We start from the raw sequence: 21,330 nt of genomic DNA on the forward strand, positions 1-21,330 counted from the left end.
AATCTACACACAATACCCCATAATGACAGAGCGAAAACAGGTTTTTAGACATTTTTTAGATGTAAAATAAATAAATAACAGACACACCTTATTTACATAAGTATTCAGACCCTTTGCTACGAGACTGGAAATTGAGCTCCGGTGCATCATGTTTCCATTGATCATCCTTGAGATGTTTCTCCAACTTGATTGGAGTCCTCCTGTTGTAAATTAAATTGATTGGACATGATTTGGAAAGGCACACACCTGTCTATATAAGGTCACAGAGTCGACAGTGCATGTCAGAGCAAAAACCAAGCCATGAGGTTGAAGGAATTGTCCGTAGAGTTCCGAGACAGGATTGTGTCGAGTCAGCCATCTGGGGAAGGTTATTAAAAAATGTCTGCAGCATCAAAGGTCCCCAAGAGCACAGTAGCCTCCATTCTTAAATGGAAGAAGTTTGGAACCACTAAGACTCTTCCTGTAGCTGGCCGCCCGGCCAAACTGAGCAACCGGGGGAGAGGAGCCTTGGTCAGCGAGGTGACCAAGAACCTGATGGTCAATCTGACAGAGCGTCAGAGTTCCTCTGTGGAGATGGGATAACCTTCCAGAAGGACCACTATTTCTCTCGCCCACACAAACCTAACCACCGGCCATGTCTATGGGCCCTGGACAAAAGAAGTACACTGTATATGGAATAATAGGGTGTAATGTGTGACACATACAGAGACATGGTCAGGGGCTGGGTTTGTGTTGGTGAGAAACATGTTCAGGCGCTGGGTTTGTGTTGGTGAGAGACATGGTCGGGTGCTGGGTTTGTGTTGGTGAGAGACATGTTCAGGCGCTGGGTTTGTGTTGGTGAGAGACATGGTCGGGTGCTGGGTTTGTGTTGGTGAGAGACATGGTCAGGCGCTGGGTTTGTGTTGGTGAGAGACATGGTCAGGCGCTGGGTTTGTCTGGATGAGAGACATGGCTAGGTTTGTCTGGATGAGAGACATGGCTATGTTTGTGTTGGTGAGAGACATAGCCGTGGGCTAGGTTTGTGTTGGTGAGAGACATGTTCAGGGTGCTAGGTTTGTGTTGGTGAGAGACATGGCTAGGTTTGTGTTGGTGAGAGACATGTTCAGGGTGCTAGGTTTGTGTTGGTGAGAGACATGGTCTGGGGCTAGGTTTGTGTTGGTGAGAGACATGGCCGTGGGCTAGGTTTGTGTTGGTGATAGACATGTTCACGGTGCTAGGTTTGTGTTGGTGAGAGACATGGCCATGGGCTAGGTTTGTGTTGGTGAGAGACATGCTCAGGGTGCTAGGTTTGTGTTGGTGATAGACATGTTCAGGGTGCTAGGTTTGTGTTGGTGAGAGACATGGCCGTGGGCTAGGTTTGTGTTGGTGAGAGACATGGCCGTGGGCTAGGTTTGTGTTGGTGAGAGACATGGCCGTGGGCTAGGTTTGTGTTGGTGAGAGACATGGCCGCGGGCTAGGTTTGTGTTGGTGATAGACATGGCCGTGGGCTAGGTTTGTGTGGGTGAGAGAGGAGAAGAGAAAAGAAGCATCAGCACAAGGATTGTGTGTAATTGATTTAGTAGGTCTGAGAGGCCTCAGATTGCAACACAAATTGAATTGAATTGCTTCTCTGCTCCTCTCTGCTCTTCTCTGATGCACTGACTGTACCCCTACAGGCAGAGAGAGATAGATGGAGGGAGGGAGGGAGGGAGGGAGGGAGGGAGGGAGAAGGATAGAGAGAGAGGTAGGGAGAAATGGAGAGAGAGAGAGAGAGAGACATTCAGTGCCAAGACGGCGAGAGAAGAGAGAGAGAGCCGACATAGCTTCCTATTTGAAAGAACCTTCACTCTGAGCACCCCAACCCTAAGATGAGAGCAGGGAAAATGCAGTTGTTGAGACTGGATTGGTCTGTTTGTGTCACTGCCTTGCTGTCTGTGTCCTCTCCTCTCCCAGTGAGAGAGACAGCACTGCACGAATACAGTGCAGTCATTGTAACGATCGTCGGTATGAAGAAGGTGAGGACCAAAGCGCGGCGTGGTAAGTGTTCATCTTATTTAATGAAAACTGAACACTGAATAACAAAACAACAAAGAAACAACCTGAACAGTTCTGTCTGGTGCAGACACACAAAGACTGAAAACAAACACCCACGAAACCCAGATGGAAAAAGGCTACCTAAGTATGATTCTCAATCAGAGACAGCTAACGACTCCTGCCTCTGATTGAGAACCATACCAGTCCAAACTCAAAAACCAACATAGAAAAAACAAACATAGACTGCCCACCCCAACTCACGCCCTGACCATACTAAAACAAAGACAAAACAAAGGAACTAAGGTCAGAAAGTGACAGTCATAGAGGTTTTAAACCAAGAGATGTTTCAGGGATTTCTATTGGAGCAGCTTAGGAGTAGTGTCCGCACATCCAGTTGGTGTTTCTATTGGAGCGGTCTATATTCAGTCTCTTTGGCACTGAGGGTTAGACAGATAACAAATGGAATGAGGGAGGTGCTTTGTGAGGCCATCAGTTCAGGTGGTTAGCTCTGTAGGTAGGTTGTTTTGTATGTCAGTTAAACATCTTGTTAGTTGAGCGTCTTTGTTGAATTATTAATGGTTTTGTTTCCTGTATGTGGTTTGTTTTGTTTTATCCTGCTGGATTCAGCTAACTTGAATCCAGCAGGATGTTTTCTCTCTGTGTTTCTCAGCCAGTAGAACAGAGCCTTGGAGTTCCGTCCTGTGTAACGGTGTAAAATGACCTAAGGGAAACAGGGATTTTAAGAAATGCGACTCCAGATCACCACTTGACAGTAACACTGCCTTGTCTCTGTTGTGTTTCCGCCTTCTGTAAGAGAGATGGAGCAAACACAGCACTGACAAAATGTCACCAACCCCCTGAAGGGTAAAAGCTTGTATTTTTCTTATTTGTCAATTTTGTTTACATGTCCTTTTTACTCCTTGGAAAGATCAAACCCCACGGCGAGTCATTAATTGTTACTATGGAGGTGGTAGGTTTATTGTATCTACACTCCTCTGTCCAGATTGAGTGGACCCCAACCCTCATTACCGCTTTTGACCCAAACCCCCATGCTGGATTCCAACCCCCATGCTCTCTGGTCCCAAATCCCCATGCCCTCTGTCCCCAAACCCCCATGCTCTCTGGCCCCAAACCCCCATGCTCTCTGGCCCCAAACCCCCATGCTGGACCCCAACCCCCATGCTCTCTGGCCCCAAACCCCCATGCTCTCTGGCCCCAAACCCCCATGCTGGATCCCAACCCCCATTCTCTCTGGCTCCAAACCCCCATGCCCTCTGCTGGATCCCAACCCCCATGCTTTCTGGTCCCAAACCCCCATGCCCTCTGCTGGACCCCAACCTCGATGACCTCCAGCCCCCAACCCCCATTCCCTCCGGCCCTCATGCCTTCTGCTGGCCCCAATCATTTGATCTAATATTTTGGGGTAGATTGGTTAGAGTATAATTAGGCCAATCAACAGCTGTGGTTTGTGTGTGTGTGTACCGAGGCACACTGGGGTCCCATGGGATTGATTACCTCCTGAGAAGATAACATAAGTTTAATCACAACAGATAGACTTGTGAGAAATGGTTGTGAAGTGTGTGTGTGTGTGTGTGTGTGTGTGTGTGTGTGTGTGTGTGTGTGTGTGTGTGTGTGTGTGTGTGTGTGTGTGTGTGTATGGTGTGTGTATGGTGTGCATGTGTGTATGATGTGTGCATGTGTGTATGGTGTGTGTATGGTGAGTGTGTGTGTGCATGTGTGTGCATGTGTGTATGGTGAGTGTGTGTGTGCATGTGTGTATGGTGAGTGTGTGTGTGCATGTGTGTATGGTGAGTGTGTGTATGGTGTGTGTATGTGTGTATGGTGTGTGCATGTGTGTATGGTGTGTGTATGGTGAGTGTGTGTGTGCATGTGTGTATGGTGAGTGTGTGTGTGCATGTGTGTATGGTGTGTGCATGTGTATATGGTGAGTGTGTGTGTATGGTGAGTGTGTGTGCATGTGTGCATGTGTGTATGGTGAGTGTGTGTGTGCATGTGTGTATGGTGAGTGTGTGTATGGTGTGTGAGTGTGTGTATGGTGTGTGTATGGTGTGTATGGTGTGCATGTGTGTATGGTGTGTGCATGTGTGTATGGTGAGTGTGTGTGTGCATGTGTGTATGGTGAGTGTGTGTATGGTGTGTGTATGGTGTGTGCATGTGTGTATGGAGTGCATGTGTGTGCATGTGTGTATGGTGAGTGTGTGTGTGCATGTGTGTATGGTATGTGCATGTGTATATGGTGAGTGTGTGTGTAAGGTGAGTGTGTGTGCATGTGTGTGTATTGTGTGTGCATGTGTGTATGGTGTGTGCATGTGTGTATGGTGAGTGTGTGTGTGTGCATGTGTGTATGGTGTGTGCATGTGTGTATGGTGAGTGTGTGTATGGTGTGTGCATGTGTGTATGGAGTGCATGTGTGTGCATGTGTGTATGGTGAGTGTGTGTATGGTGTGTGCATGTGTGTATGGTGTGCGTGTGTATGGTGTGTGCATGTGTGTATGGAGTGCATGTGTGTGCATGTGTGTATGGTGAGTGTGTGTGTGCATGTGTGTATGGTATGTGCATGTGTATATGGTGAGTGTGTGTGTGCATGTGTGTATGGTGAGTGTGTGTGTGCATGTGTGTATGGTGTGTGCATGTGTATGTGTGTGTGTGCATGTGTGTATGGTGTGTGCATGTGTATATGGTGTGTGCGTGTGTGTATGGTGTGTGCATGTGTGTGTGTGTATGGTGAGTGTGTGTATGTGTGTATGGTGTGTGGATCCCCTGGGCCTTGTGTTTGAGACCATAGATTGCTGTTCTCCAGGAGCAAACAGGGACCTGTCGTATGTTTCTTCCGCTTCTGAGCCTAAATGTCCCTAGGAATCAATGTACTGGGACCAGGGAGAAACAGGGAGGGAGGGAGGGAGAGAGAGAGCAGAGATGGAGGGAGGGCATGGAGAGGAGGATGGGATGGGGAGGAGAGATGTAGGGAGAGGAGAAAGGAGGGAGAGGAGAGGGAGGGAGAGAGAGGCAGGGAGGGAGGGAGAAGAGGAGGAGGAAAGGAGACGCGAGAGAGGAGAGGGGAGAATGGAGGAAGGAGGGAGGGAGGGAGGGAAGGAAGGAGAAAAGGGAGAGGGAGGGAGAGCATGGAGAGGAGGGAGATGAGGAGAGAGATGGAGGGAGGGAGGGATTGAGAGGGGGCAGGGAGGGAGGGGTGGAGAGGAGAGGGAGAGGAGAGGAGGGAGAATAGAGGAGTGGAGGGGAGGAGGGAAGGAGGAGGGAGGGAATGGGAAGGTGGAAGAGATAGGGAGGTACGGGGCGTAGAAGGGGGGCATCATGGATGGATTTGGAAAGGAGGGATGGGGTAATGAAAGTATCAGAATGATTACGATGTGTGCTTCTGTTGCTTGATAATGTCAACATTTGGCACCAGGGGAATTGGAATTCGATCTGGATGTAATCACTCTGTTTATGTCACTCCAATGTCACTCCACTTGCATGGTTTCATTTACACGTTAACAGGGGTTGCTCGGGTTTCCCATAACAAATTGGGGTACCCCCATTATTTTATTTATTTATTTTATTTCACCTTTATTTAACCAGGTAGGCAAGTTGAGAACAAGTTCTCATTTACAATTGCGACCTGGCCAAGATAAAGTACCAGGCGGTGATACAGCCCGACAGGATGCTCTCGATTGTGCATCTGTAGAAGTTTGTGAGTGCTTTTGGTGACAAGCCGGATTTCTTCAGCCTCCTGAGGTTGAAGAGGCGCTGCTGCGCCTTCTTCACAACGCTGTCTGTGTGGGTGGACCAATTCAGTTTGTCCGTGGTGTGTACGCCGAGGAACTTCAAACTTACTACCCTCTCCACTACTGTCCCGTCGATGTGGATAGGGGGGTGCTCCCTCTGCTGTTTTCTCTGCTCTGGCAGCTGGTGCTTAAAGTTAGTGAGGGAGATGTGTTTCCAGTTTCAGAGATTTTTGTAGTTCGTTCCAGTCATTGGCAGCAGAGAACTGGAAGGAGAGGCAGCCAAATGAAGAATTGGTTATGGGGGTGACCAGAGAGATACACCTGCTGGAGCGCATGCTACATGTGGGTGATGCTATGGTGACCAGCGAGCTGAGATAAGGGGGACTTTACCTAGCAGGGTCTTGTAGAGACCTGGAGCCAGTGGGTTTGGCAACGAGTATGAAGCGAGGGCCAGCCAACGAGAGCGTACAGGTCACAGTGGTGGTTAGTATATGGGGCTTTGGTGACAAAATGGATGGCACTCTGATAGACTGCATCCAATTTATTGAGTAGGGTATTGGAGGCTATTTTGTAAATTACATCGCCGAAGTCGAGGATCGTTAGGATGGTCAGTTTTACAAGGGTATTTTTGGCAGCATGAGTGAAGGATGCTTTGTTGTGAAATAGGAAGCCAATTTTAGATTTAACTTTGGATTGGAGATGTTTGATGTGAGTCTGGAAGGAGAGTTTACAGTCTAACCAGACACCTAGGTATTTGTAGTTGTCCACATATTCTAAGTCAGAACCGTCCAGAGTAGTGATGTTGGACAGGCGGGCAGGTGCAGGCAGCGATCGGTTGAAGAGTGTGTGTGGTGCATTTAGTTTTACTTGTATTTAAGCGTATTTGGAGGCTACGGAAGGAGAGTTGTATGGCATTGAAGCTCGCCTGGAGGGTTGTTACCACAGTGTCCAAAGAAGGGCTAGAAGTATACAGAATGGTGTCATCTGCGTAGAGGTGGATCAGAGACTCACCAGCAGCAAGAGCGACATCATTGATGTATACAGAGAAGAGTCGGTCCAAGAATTGAACCCTGTGGCACCCCCATAGAGACTGCCAGAGGCCCGGACAAAAGGCCCTCCGATTTGACACACTGAACTCTATCAGAGAAGTAGTTGGTGAACCAGGCGAGGCAATCATTTGAGAAACCAAGGCTATCGAGTCTGTCGATGAGGATGTGGTGATTGACAGAGTCGAAAGCCTTGGCCAGGTCAATGAATATGGCTGCACGGTTTTGTTTCTCATCGATGGCGGTTAAGATATTGTTTAGGACCTTGAGCGTGGCTGAGGTGCAACCATGACCAGCTCTGAAACCAGATTGCATAGCGGAGCATCAGCTGACAGGATTTGGGAGAAGGAGGAATGGGGAAGGATTGGGCGAGTTGCTGTGGGGGGTGCAGTGCTGTTGACCGGGGTAGGGGTAGCTAGGTGGAAAGCGTGGCCAGCCGTAGAAAAATGCTTATTGAAATGATCAATTATAGTGGATTTATCGGTGGTGACAGTGTTTCCTATCTTCAGTGCAGTGGGCAGCTGGGAAGAGGTGTTCTTATTCTCCATGGACTTTACAGTGTCCCAGAACTTTTTTGAGTTTGTGTTGCAGGAAGCACATTTGTGCTTGAAAAAGTTAGCCTTGGCTTTTCTAACTGCCTGTGTATATTGGTTTCTAGCTTCCCTGAAAAGTTGCATATCACTGGGGCTGTTCGATGCTAATGCAGAACACCATAGGATGTTTTTGTGTTGGTTAAGGGCAGTCAGGTCTGGAGAGAACCAAGGGCTATATCTGTTCCTGGTTGATTAGAAAGGCCTGCTCGCTGAAGTATTTCAGGGAGCGTTTGACAGTGACGAGTGGAGGTCGTTTGACCACTACGGATGCAGGCAATGAGGCAGTGATCGCTGAGATCTTGGTTGAAAACAGCAGAGGTGTATTTAGAGGGCAAGTTGGTTAGGATGATATCTATGAGGGTACCCGTGTTTACGACTTTGGGGTGGTACCTGGTAGATTCATTGATAATTTGTGTGAGATTGAGGGCATCAAGCTTAGATTGTAGGATGGCTGGGGTGTTAAGCATGTTCCAGTTTTGGTTGCCTAGCAGCACGAGCTCTGAAGATAGATGGGGGCAATCAGTTCACATATGGTGTCCAGAGCACAGCTGGGGGCAGAGGGTGGTCCATAGCAGGCGGAAACGGTGAGAGACTTGTTTTTAGAGAGGTGGATTTTTAAAAGTAGAAGTTCAAATTGTTTGGGTACAGACCTGGATAGTAGGACAGAACTCTGCAGGCTATATTTGCAGGCTATATTTGCAGTAGATTGCAACACCGCCCCCTTTGGCCATTCTATCTTGTCTGAAAATGTTGTAGTTAGGGATGAAGATTTCAGAATTTTTGGCGGTTTTCCTAAGCAAGGATTCAGACACGGCTAGAACATCCGGGTTGGCAGAGTGTGCTAAAGCAGTTAATTAAACAAAGTTAGAGAGGAGGCTTCTAATGTTAACATGCATGAAACCAAGGCTATTACGGTTACAGAAGTCATCAAAAGAGAGCGCTTGGGGAATTGGAGTGGAGCTAAGCACTGCAGGGCCTGGATTCACCTCTACATCACCAGAGGAACAGACGAGTAGGATAAGGGTACTGCTAATAGCTATGAGAATTGGTCGTCTAGAACGTCTGGAACAGAGAGTAAAAGGAGGTTTCTGGGGGCGATGAAATAGCTTCAAGGTATAATGTACAGATAAAGGTATGGTAGGATGTGAATACAGTGGAGGTAAACCTATGTATTGAGTGATGATGAGAGAGATATTGTCTCTAGAAAAATCATTGAAACCAGGTGATGTCATCGCATGTCTGGGTGGTGGAACTGAAATGTTGGATAAGGTATAGTGAGCAGGGCTAGAGGCTCTACAGAGAAATTAGCCAATAAACACTAACCAGAAGAGCAATGGACATTAAGGAGAGGCATGATTAGTCGAGTGATCATAAGGGTCCAGTGAGTAGTGAGGTTGGTTGGGGTCATGGCGATTCAGACAGCTAGCCGGGCCATCGGTAGCAAGCTAGCATAGGATGGAGGTCTGTTTTTAGCCACCTCGTGCATTTGCGTGGGTAGATTAGTGAGGTTCCGTGTGGTAGAGGGGATCAATCCAATTGGCAAAATAGATATAGTTATAGTGACCCAAGAAAGCCCTATTCAGATAGCAGCCGATAAGACAGCTAACGATTAGCGGGCCGCAGATGGGCGTTCAGGCAATGTCGCGACGGAGGGGCCAGTTGGATAACTCCCTCGGGCAGATAACGTCGGTTGTCCAGTCGTGAAGGCCCGTTGGGGGTTCGGATAGGTGATTGTAGCCCAGGAGTGGCTGATGGAACCCTTCAGCTGGCTAGCTCCGGAATAATTGATGTTTGCTCTGGGATTGACGTAAGCCAATTGTCACACGGAGAGCAGCTAGCTAGCTGCGAGTTCCAGGTGTAAATGTCCAGAGCTTGTGGTTGAAATCTGGGGATATGGAGAGAAAAATAGGTCCGATATGTTCTTGTCTGAGTCGCGTTGTACAAAACTGGCGATAGCTTTTCGAGCTAAGGGATAGCTGATGACCACAAACCGTGGTTAGTGGAATACTAACGTTAGCCAGTAAACTGGCTAGCTTCTGGCTAGCTTCTGGCTAGCTTCTTGTTAGCTTCTTGTTAGATTCTGGCTAGCGTCTATTGTGGATTTCAGATTTTAGGTAAAATCTGACACGACAAGATGAGGACAAAGGACGTCTGACAGCTATGCCATCTTGGGACCTCATACACACCAGAATCATGCAGGGCACCACCACACACCTTACATCAAGAGTCAGTATGTTCTTTACAGATAATCCAATAACACTATACACCCCACAATAATAGTAAACAAACAAAAGGTTAGGTTTTTGGGTTAAGGTTAGGGTTAGGGGTTAGGGTTAGGGGTTAGGGTTAGCGGTTAGGGAAAATATGATTTTGAATTGGACTCAATTTCGTGTCCCCGCAAGGTTGCACACGTGCACTTCACAGTTATACTAGAGTTATACTATAGAGACAGCCATAGGCTCCACCAAACTCAGATTTATCACATTGTTTCTGTGTATAATGGAGGAATATAGGGGTTATACTATAGAGACAGCCATAGGCTCCACCAAACTCAAAAATATCCATCAACTTAGGTTGCCTCCAAAATGGCACTATATAGGAAATAGGGATGCAATCTAAGATGCAGTATGAGATTCAGTGATGATGCTTGGGTAGACAGTGAAAAAAAATTACACTGAATTTAGTATTTAGAAATGATTAGGGATTACTGGCAGGAGATCTGGAGATTTTCAACAATTCTTGGAAGAGTATCCTTGAACAAATTTACAAATGAGCTAAACTACAATATAGCCTGCAGGAGGATTGCTGATTATTTATCCCAAAATGTAATTGAGGGGAAGAGCAACAAGGCCTGAGGTTGTGAAATGAGCCAGACAACCGCCAACTCCTTCTCTCCATTCTTGACTTTTTGACCCTGTGTTGTCTGGCCACGGAAATTATTGTATAGAAAAGCTTTTTCCTGCACCTTCTGGCTTTAAAATCCTCTTCCTGCCTCACTGTCCAGCTGACCCCACAATAGTTGCTGAGTGGACAGAGGAGAGTGGTAGTCCTCAATCTGAGCAGAGCAGGTCAGAGGCTGTAGGAGAGAATGGGGATATACAGCACTAGAAAATCTAGATCCTGTTACTTCTATTGGACCAATTAGAGAAGAGATAGACACTCAGCAGTAGCAGCACATAGAGTTAGCCGATTGTATTTAAAACATGCTCTTGGAGGTGCCAATTATACTTCAAACAGGCACATGGAGGTGACACTTATACTTCAAAACGGCTCTTGGAGGTACCATTTATACTTCAAACAGGCTCTTGGAGGTGCCAATTATACGTCAATCAGGCTCTTGGAGGTGCTACTTATACTTCAAACAGGCTCTTGGAGGTGCCAATTATACTTCTGACAACTCTAGGGCCTCATTATCAAACCCTGCAAAGGGAAGAATTATATAACCCACTGAGGTGATCCACATTCATTTACATAAAGACACCCATAGACTATGGTCACCAGCTAAATAAACAGGTAACTTTATCTGGAGATTATGCTGATATCTTGTTGTTGGACTCGAAAGATATTCTCTGGGATTTACCTGGTTAAATATGGGATGAATACAATTTGAAGTGATGTTTATGACACATTCATATAGTGTCATAATGATGTCCAGAGGCTCTTACTATATGAATTAATTGGTGTTTTTAAACATCAACATTTTCCAAATGAGTGTCTGGGATGTTTGACTGACCCCTTCGTTTTCCCATACCTGGTTTCATTTTGATTTCAGAGGCAGACATTTTGGTTTCAGAGGCAGACATTTTGGTTTCAGAGGGAGACATTTTGGTTTCAGAGGCAGACATTTTGGTGAATATTGTCTATGAGTTGTGTATGTTTTATTTTTTTATTATTTAATTTATTGAACCTTTATTTGTCACGTTCTGACCTTAGTTCCTTTGTTTTTGTCTGTGTTTTTATATGGTCAGGGCATGAGTTGGGGTGGGCAGTCTATGTTTGTTTTTCTATGTTGGTTTTTGAGTTCGGCCCAGTATGGTTCTCAATCAGAGGCAGCTGTCAATTGTACAATTCAACTTAGGTATCCTGGTTTTCACCTTTGGCTTGTGGGTGTTTGTTTCCGTGCGAGTGTTTGGGCCACACGGTACCGTTTCGTTTTGTTCACAGCGTTTATTGTTTTGTTCAAGTGTTCAGTTTGTTTATTAAAAAGACATGAACACTTACCACGCTGCACCTTGGTCCTCCTCTCCATCTCCAGACGACATCCGTTACATTATTTAAGTAGGCAGAGGACAAAGTGGACATAGAGTTTTGCAAGGTTGTGTTTATTGGCAAGCTATCCAGCCACAGACATTTTTTCAATGGGATACTGCTTAGGCAGCATACTCATAAGCTGTTTTCTAAATGGCAACTCCATACCGTACATAGTGCACTACTTTTGACCAGGACCCATATGTAGTGCATTATATAAGGAATAGAATACAATTTGGTATACACCCATAGTAGTCTGAGAGAGCATTTCTCTCACACATTTGATATGCTGCAGCAGAGAGCCACATAGAGAAATCACAGGGGCTCTATGTACTGTACATGTAATATAATTTAGATCACATCCTATCACTGCATTCCACATTAATCAGATAAACCACACATTATCCAATGACGCGGTGATCAGTGACGAATAAATAAAAGGAACAGCGTTAGAGATTATTAGGCAAAGAATATTACTTTATTGATCTAATCAGACGCTCTTCAGAGTTCCCTGACCGGTTATATAATGGGGCGGCAGGGTAGCTTAGTGGGTAGAGTGTTGGACTAGTAACCGGAAGGTTGCAAGTTCAAATCCCCAAGCTGACAAGGTACAGATCTGTCGTTCTGCCCCTGAACAGGCAGTTAACCCACTGTTCCTAGGCCGTCATTGAAAATAAGAATTTGGTCTTAACTGACTTGCCTGGTAAAATAAAGATAAAATAAAAAAAATGGCTGTTTTGATCATGTGGTATCAGATGTCAATACCAAACAGACAGTCCACCTGCTTCATCGTATATTGAACGTTTCAGTAATTACATTAACCGGCTTTAGTCAATGTGCCTAATGCAACATAATGAACTTGGTGTGTTTGGTTGAGGTGACGTGATAAAGAGGAATACTTTGAACATTAATGTTGAGAGAGAAAAATATATATCTCTTGGCAATAGTACTGTAGACTACTTTATCACTGACCTCAACCCAGAGTCTTTCAGAGCGTTCACAGTCAGTCTACTGATACCCCTATCAGATCACAGCAATACTCAATCATGAGGCATCAAAGCCAAGCAAACAGCATACTATTAAGACATGCTATAGATGGAAGGAAAGTAGTGTAGAAACCTACCAAAAAACTATTGGCCAGCAAAAAAAATCAAACCCTTTTAGACAACTTCCTGGACAAAAGGTTAATAGCAAAGGTCTAAACTTAGAAAGCCTAAATAGTATATTTGACCTCTCAGCTTCCCTATCAAATCTAAACACCTCAACCAGACAACCTAAGAAAATGAACAACAATGACAAATGGTTTGATGAAGAATGCAAAAATCTAAGAAAATAATTGAAGAACATACCTGACCAAAAACACAGTGACCCAGAAAAGTCTATGCCTTCACTACGGTGAAATACCAAAACAGTACAGAAATATACTAAGACAAAATAAGGAACAGCACATCAGAAACCAGCTTAATGTCATTTCAGAATCCATAGAATCTAACCACTTCTGGAATAATTTGAACACACAAAAACAAACAACAAGATGAAGAGCCATTTGTCCAAAATATAGACATATAGATAAACCACTTTTCCAATCTTTTTGGCTTTTTAATAAAGAACAAACAGTAAAAACATATAGACTACATGATCAATTACAAATCTTAGAATCAGCTATTAAAGACTACCAGAACCCACTGGATTCTCCAATTACATTGAATGAACTACAGGACAAAGTACAAACCCTTCAAATCAAAAAGACCTGTGGTGTTGATGGTATCTAAATTAAATGATAAAATATACAGACCACTTATTTCAACTGACCATACTTAAACTCTTTAACATCATCTTTAACAACATCATCAGCTTTGGCATCTTCCCCAATACTTGGAAACAAGGACGAATCACCCCAAATGTGACCCCAATAACTACCGTGGGATATACAGTACATCAACAACAACCTTGTTAAAATCCTCCCCATTTCAATTAACAGCAGGCTCCTACATTTCCTCAGTGAAAACATGTCCTGAGCAAATGTCAAATTGGCTTTTAACCAAATGACCACGGACCACGTATTCAACCTGCATGCCCTTATTGACAAACAAAACAAAAGCAAAGTATTCTCCTGCTTTGTCTATTTCAAAAAAGCTTTTGACTCAAAAAAAATACAAATACATATATTTTTTAATTGCGTTATGTAACTATCGATCCCCCCCCCCCCCCATCCCTACAGTATATAGGGAATAGGGTACTATTTGTGATGTAGCCTATGTGTGTTTTTCCATCAGAAGTGATTGCTTTATAGGTACCTTCATTGTGTGTAAAATATTACTGTTGTGAGAATTTCCATTCGTAGATTTTAGATGTGGGTGAAAGTTTAAAAACAAATTGTTGCTAAATGCTACTGTTGAAGTCGGAAGTACATACACTTAGGTTGGAGACATTAAAACTCGTTTTTAAACCACTCCACAAATTTAACAAACAATAGTTTTGGCAAGTCGGTTAGGACATCTACTTTGTGCATGGCACAAGTAATTTTTCCAATAATTGTTTACAGACAGATCATTTCACTTATAATTCACTGTATCACAATTCCAGTGGGTCAGAAGTTTACATACACTAAGTTGACTGTGCCTTTAAACAGCTTGGAAAATTACAGAAAATGATGTCATGGCTTTAGACACTTCTGATAGGCTAATTGACATCATTTGAGTCAATTGGAGGTGTACCTGTGGATGTATTTCAAGGCCTACCTTCAAACCCAGTGCCGCTTTGCTTGACATCATGGGAAAATCAAAAGAAATCAGCCAAGACCTCAGAAAAAAATGGTAGACCTCCACAAGTCTGGTTTGTCCTTGGGAGCAATTTCCAAACGCCTGAAGGTACCACGTTCATCTGTACAAACAATAGTACGCAAGTATAAACACCACGGGACCACGCAGCCGTCATACCGCTCAGGAAGGAGACGCGTTCTGTCTCCTAGAGATTAATGTATTTCGGTGCCGAAAAGTGAAAATCAATCCCAGAACAACAGCAAAGAAGATGCTGAAGATGTGAAGATGCTGCAGGAAATAGGTACAATATAATCTATATCCACAGAGTCCTATCTCAACATAACCTGAAAGGCCACTCGGCAAGGAAGAAGCCACGGTTTGCAACAGCACATGGGAACAAAGATCATACTTTTTGGAGAAATGTCCTCTGGTCTGATGAAGCAAAACTGGAACTGTTTGGCCATAATGACCATCATTATGTTTGGAGCAAAAAGGGGGATGCTTGCAAGCCGAAGAACTCCATCCCAACCGTGAAGCACGGGGGTGGCAGCATCATGTTGTGGGGGTGCTTTGCTGCAGGAGGGACTGGTGCACTTCACAAAATAGATGGTATCATGAGGCAGGAAAATGATGTGGATATATTGAAACAACATTCCAAGACATCAGTCAGGAAGTTAAAGCATGGTCGCAAATGGGTCTTCCAAATGGACAATGACCCCAAGCATACTTTCAAAGTTGTGGCAAAATGGCTTAAGGACCACAAAGTGAAGGTATTGGAGTTACCATCACAATGCCCTGAGCTTAATCCTATAGAAAATGTGCGGGCAGAACTGAAAAAGCGAATGCGAGCAAGGAGGCCTACAAACCTGACTCAGTTGCACCAGCTCTGTCAGGAGGAATGGGCCCAAATTCACCCAATTTATTGTGGGAAGCTTGTGGAAGGCTACCCGAAATGTTTGACCCAAGTAAAAAAATGTAAAGGCAATGCTACCAAATATTAATTGAGTGTATGTGAACTTCTGACCTACTGGGAATGTGATGAAAGAAATTAAAGCTGATTGAGAACCACACCCGGCCAAACACAAAGAACTAGAAACCATAGAAATAAAGAAACTAGAATGCCCACCCTAGTCACACCCTGGTCTAACCAAAATAGAGAATAAAAGCGCTCTCTATGGCCAGGGCGTGACAATAACATTCATTAACACAGTGACAGTTGGAAATGTCATACTTTAGCTCTGCTCTAAAGTTCCAAACATTACATTTAGACAGACAGGGAAAAGGTGACGGACAAGCTAATTGGTTTAGCTTAATGGAAGACAGAACAGAGCAGAGCCAGGTGGATGCAACGAGGTGTGTGTGTGTGTGTGTGTGTGTGTGTGTGTGTGTGTGTGTGTGTGTGTGTGTGTGTGTGTGTGTGTGTGTGTGTGTGGGTTTGACACGGATGGCTTTGTTCTCTCTAATGATAATTACAATGACAACGTTCTAACTGTAGTCATGTCAGTTGCAGACACACTTCCCCTCACATCCCAGTAATGGATGACTTTGTATTAAACCCCCCCGGATGTAGGGATGGGATGACTTATACTGTGCTGCTAGTGAGTTATTTATTGACTGTAATATTCTATAACAGGACATCAAAGGCAGGTTTGATGCAGTAGTAAATATGGAAATTCTGATGAGACTGCTTTTCTTGTGTCCCAGATGGCGACCTACAGTACTGTATCACCTATCTAGTGCACTACAAAATGTGTCCTGATCAAAAGTAATGAGCTAAATAGGGAATAGGGTGTAATTTGGGATTCACTAGTCTCCACAGTTGGAGAAGTGCCACATGGATTTTGAAGAGAGAGAAAAAAAAATGCAAATGAATTCGAAAAGTAGAAAATATATTTCCGTAACTGGGGACATGACTTCCTGTCCGTGTCCTCTCCAGCAGGATGGAAGATGTTCAGAGAGGGAGGGCTAAAAATTCCAAATAGTATACCGTATGTGTGTGTATGTATGGTTTTAGTTGGACAGTAATGACTGTGGTTCTTCCGGTGTGACTCCTATTGTGGCTGTGTGCTGTGGTATGCTACGGTTGCTCACCCTGCCGTCACCCCCCCACCCTGGTTTCCCGGGGCCTGCACTCCAGATTTACCGGGTCAGAAAGGGTGGTGCAGTGCTAGCTGCCAGCCCCATTATCACAGGGGTAAACAAACTAGGACCAGGCACACAATCTTCTTTAGAACCACAAGCTACTGCAATCTTCATCACACTTTGCTCTCTGATTTCTCAGAACTGGCTGTTTTTTCCCCTCCAAGTGGTGCACAAGGTTTTCAATGGACGCTTCTGCCTCCATGCAGTGTCCTCGGTGTTCTGGGAGCTAGCTGGAGATTTACTGTGTGTTACTTTACAGGACTGTACTTTGGCAGTGAAAACACAAGGCCATCGGGATATGTTGGTTTGTTGGATGGTGGTGCACCATCTGACTGTAAATAACGTTATAAATAATGTTACAAATTGGAGGATTTATATGGAGACATTTTGATGAAGCAGTGTAATGCAATGTGTTTTAAAGAGAGGGACGTTGTAATCTAGGCTATACACTAAACATATTACAAGTCGTTGTATGTGTTTGAGTTCAGTTGAGTGGGATTGTTGGCATATTATTTCAATACATACACAGCCAATACAGTACACAGTCCAAACAGTCCAAACGTGTATTGTATCTTCTATATCTTGGTGGCTATGAGCTCTCTTTTTACCTCCTTATGTACTGTTATGACCTCCTTATGACCTCCTTATGAACTCTTATGACCTCCTTACGAACTCTTATGACAACCTTATGAACTCTTATGACCTCCTTATGAACTATTATGACCTCCTTATGACCTCCTTACGAACTCTTATGACCACCTTATGAACTCTTGTGACCTCACTCCCCTTCAAGAATATTAAATCAGATTAATCTCTTCTATTTCAGGGATCTATTAGACAGAGACACATTCTCCAAATCTGATCCATGTAAGTACTTTACAGTTATCATCTTACATGTATCACAATCACAAAAAAAGAAATCAATTACAGAAGAATTACTGGCTTATATTATATGACTAGTAGGTGTAAAGAATAAAGATCACTCTGTCGTCAAAAGAAATGTGAAAGAATGCAAAATATGAACAAAAAATTCCTCCACTTAGAAAACCTCAAATTATTTTTTTTCCCCCTGCACTTTCATCGCCAGTTTCTATCTTCGGCTTAGCTGGGATTTAGTTGACTCCGCTATTTCAAAGTGTTCCCTCAATAACTGCATCTCATTTGCACAGTAATGGGACAGGTCTTCCTCACAGCTAGAGTTACAGAAAGAGACAGTACCTTAAAGGGATAGTTTGGGATTTTGACAATGACGCAGATACATGAATATGGTATCCACGAGTTCATATGACTCTGGGGAAGTAAAATAAAGTACTTCCTGAACCATCCCCTTTAATGTAAAGCAGCTACAGTACGGTTTAATCACAAGCCTGACTGAATACAAATGGGCGGCTTTGAGATTTAGCTGCCTCAGCGTAGAGGAGAGGAGTGGAGAGGAAGAGAGGAGTCCTATGATCACAGTCTCCAGGGGGTCTTTCTGTATAGAGGTCTTGGACGTGTCCCTGGTCGAAAGTATTACACTTTAAAAGGGGATATAATGCCAATTGGGACGCACACAATGCCGGGGCGGCAGGGTAGCCTAGTGGTTAGAGCGTTGGACTAGTTAGTAACTGGAAGGTTGCAAGTTTAAATCCCCGAGCTGACAAGGTACAAATCTGTCGTTCTGCCCCTGAACAGGCAGTTAACCCACTAGGCCGTCATCGAAAATAAGAATTTGTTCTTAACTGACTTGCCTAGTAAAATAAAGGTAAAAATAAATAAATAATAAATAAACATTTCTATGGTCCTACTCTCTCTAGTAGGACCATAGAAGAATGGAGGAGACTTCAACATACTGTACATAATAGTGTCAGAGTTCAATCATTTTGTGTGTCTCCATCCTTCTAATAGACCAGGGTATACTACTTCACTCTCTATCCCCCAGTCTCCTTCCTTCTAATAGACCAGGGTATAATACTTCACTCTCCATCCCCCAGTCTCCTTCTTCTAATAGACCAGGGTATAATACTTCACACTCTATCCCCCAGTCTCCTTCTTCTAATAGACCAGGGTATACTACTTCACTCTCTATCCCCCAGTCTCCTTCCTTCTAATAGACCATGGTATAATACTTCACTCTCTATCCCCCAGTCTCCTTCTTCTAATAGACCAGGGTATACTACTTCACTCTCTATCCCCCAGTCTCCTTCCTTCTAATAGACCAGGGAATAATACTTCACTCTCTATCCCCCAGTCTCCTTCTTCTAATAGACCAGGGTATAATACTTCACTCTCTATTCCCCAGTCTCCATCCTTCTAATAGACCAGGGAATAATACTTCACTCTCTATCCCCCAGTCTCCTTCCTTCTAATAGACCAGGGAATAATACTTCACTCTCTATCCCCCAGTCTCCTTCCTTCTAATAGACCTGTGTATAATACTTCACTCTCTATCCCCCAGTCTCCTTCCTTCTAATAGACCAGGGTATAATACTTCACTCTCTATCCCCCAGTCTCCTTCCTTCTAATAGACCAGGGAATAATACTTCACTCTCTATTCCCCAGTCTCCTTCCTTCTAATAGACCAGGGAATAATACTTCACTCTCTATCCCCCAGTCTCCTTCCTTCTAATAGACCAGGGTATACTACTTCACTCTCTATCCCCCAGTCTCCTTCCTTCTAATAGACCAGGGTATACTACTTCACTCTCTATCCCCCAGTCTCCTTCCTTCTAATAGACCAGGGAATAATACTTCACTCTCTATCCCCCAGTCTCCTTCCTTCTAATAGACCAGGGAATAATACTTCACTCTCCATCCCCCAGTCTCCTTCCTTCTAATAGACCAGGGTATAATACTTCACTCTCTATACCCCAGTCTCCTTCCTTCTAATAGACCAGGGTATAATACTTCACTCTCTATCCCCCAGACTCCTTCCTTCTAATAGACCAGGGAAGTATACTTCACTCTCTATCCCCCAGTCTCCTTCCTTCTAATAGACCAGGGAATAATACTTCACTCTCTATCCCCCAGTCTCCTTCCTTCTAATAGACCAGGGAATAATACTTCACTCTCTATCCCCCAGTCTCCTTCCTTCTAATAGACCAGGGAATAATACTTCACTCTCTATCCCCCAGTCTCCTACCTTCTAATAGACCAGGGTATAATACTTCACTCTCTATCCCCCAGTCTCCTTCCTTCTAATAGACCAGGGTATAATACTTCACTCTCTATCCACCCAGTGCCCTTTACATTCTCCCAAAGATGAGAAGGACCCGGGGTTATATCTGACAGGTCACATGCCCTGTCCCAGCATGCACAGCTTCTTCTTCAATCCACTGTTTCCATGAGGAAAGCAAAGAGGGATATTAAGGGGAATCCTACTGTTTAGAAATCATATTTTAAATTATGCATTCACCGTTGCTCTGTTGGGGACTTTGTTAATCGTTAGTGTATCTCTCACTTGCAGAGATTAATACCTAGATCTGATAATGCGATACTGGGAAAACAGCGGAAATGGTGGTGTCTTATGAATATTTGTAATGATGAATGTGATGATAGAAAGAGCATTGGTCTTATGAAATGAAGAAATGTCACGTTTTTTCAAAGCGATTGGTAATCTGTTTGTCTCTTCCCCTTTATCTTGTTGTTTTCATTTTCTCTCTCCCTCCTTTCTCTTTCTTTCCCTCTCTCTTTCTCTCCCTCTCCCTCTCCGTCCTTTCTCTTTCTCTCCCTCTCCGTCCTTTCTCTTTCTCTCCCTCTCCCTCTCCGTCCTTTCTCTTTCTCTCCCCCCCCTCCTCTCTCTCTCTCTCTCTCTCTCTCTCCGTCCTTTCTCCCCCCCCCCTCCTCTCTCTCTCTCTCTCTGTCCTTTCTCCCCCCCCCTCTCCCTCTACCTCTCTTTCCAGTGGTGGTGTTGTACACTCAGGGGGTGGAGACCAAACAGTGGCGAGAGGTAAGAAGCAGAACAACTCTCTCTCTCTCTCTCTCTCTCTCTCTCTGTCTCTATCTCTGTCTCGCTTTCACTCTCTCTCTCTCTCTCTCTCCCTCTCGCTCTCTCTCTTGTGTTCCACAACAATCTAGCAACAATCAAACTACTCTCAATTGCTCTCCAATACAATTGTGAGTCTCTTGACTCTTAAAGTTGTCAGCATGGAGAATGACTGTCTGACCAGCATCAGTAGCTCAATCAAGCGGCCTCTCCTTTCCTCTCCATAACATTTTAGAATCTAGCTTGTGGAACACTCTTATTCTAATTGTTCGGGAATACTCAGACTCAGCAGAACTCTGTTCTGGTCCAGCCCTGTCTGTCTCCAGGTAAATGCTGCTCGTGACAATCATTCTAGTCTCTATTGATTGTCTTGTGAATATTCATTGCTTGGCTTAGGACATATTTTTGCTCTGAGCAATTGGCCATTATGGCGATTGCTACACGTATCGATAAAGATTAGCGTCAGTGTCAGAATCTCTCCGGTTCTGCCAGGAACCTGGCCTTACCCTTGACACAGGGCAGAGTGTCTTAACTGGGGCCGAATTTCAGCAGGAGGTGCAGTGAGTTCTGTACTGCTGTAAACTTGGATGGCAGATGTGGGTCACGTTCAGTTGCAACACGTTCTTGAGTGTTGTAGATAGAAATTCCATAGAGCCGACGTGATTCCTTATTCTACATTTGGAAGAGGAATGCTTGTTCTACATAACATATTTCTATCTGAACCTTCCAAAACGTTGCTTCCTGCGGAATGTGGCCCAAGGTTCAAACAATATGACTTAAAAAAAGAAACAAATATTTTGCAGTGCTTGATTGAGT

General features: G+C 44.3%; 1 protein-coding gene across 1 annotated transcript in view; it reads left to right on the plus strand.

Moving 5' to 3' along the window:
• Window positions 1-21,330, plus strand: part of LOC115101611 (copine-5-like) — a 224,865-nt gene that overhangs the window by 22,438 nt on the left and 181,097 nt on the right. The window contains exons 2-3 of the mRNA XM_065005191.1: window positions 17,377-17,417; window positions 20,432-20,478. Of these exons, the coding sequence (XP_064861263.1) occupies window positions 17,377-17,417; window positions 20,432-20,478 (88 nt within the window). The remainder of the gene's footprint in view (window positions 1-17,376; window positions 17,418-20,431; window positions 20,479-21,330) is intronic.

Source organism: Oncorhynchus nerka, linkage group LG20 (genome assembly GCF_034236695.1).
Source record: "Oncorhynchus nerka isolate Pitt River linkage group LG20, Oner_Uvic_2.0, whole genome shotgun sequence".
Taxonomy (NCBI): Eukaryota; Metazoa; Chordata; class Actinopteri; order Salmoniformes; family Salmonidae; genus Oncorhynchus; species Oncorhynchus nerka.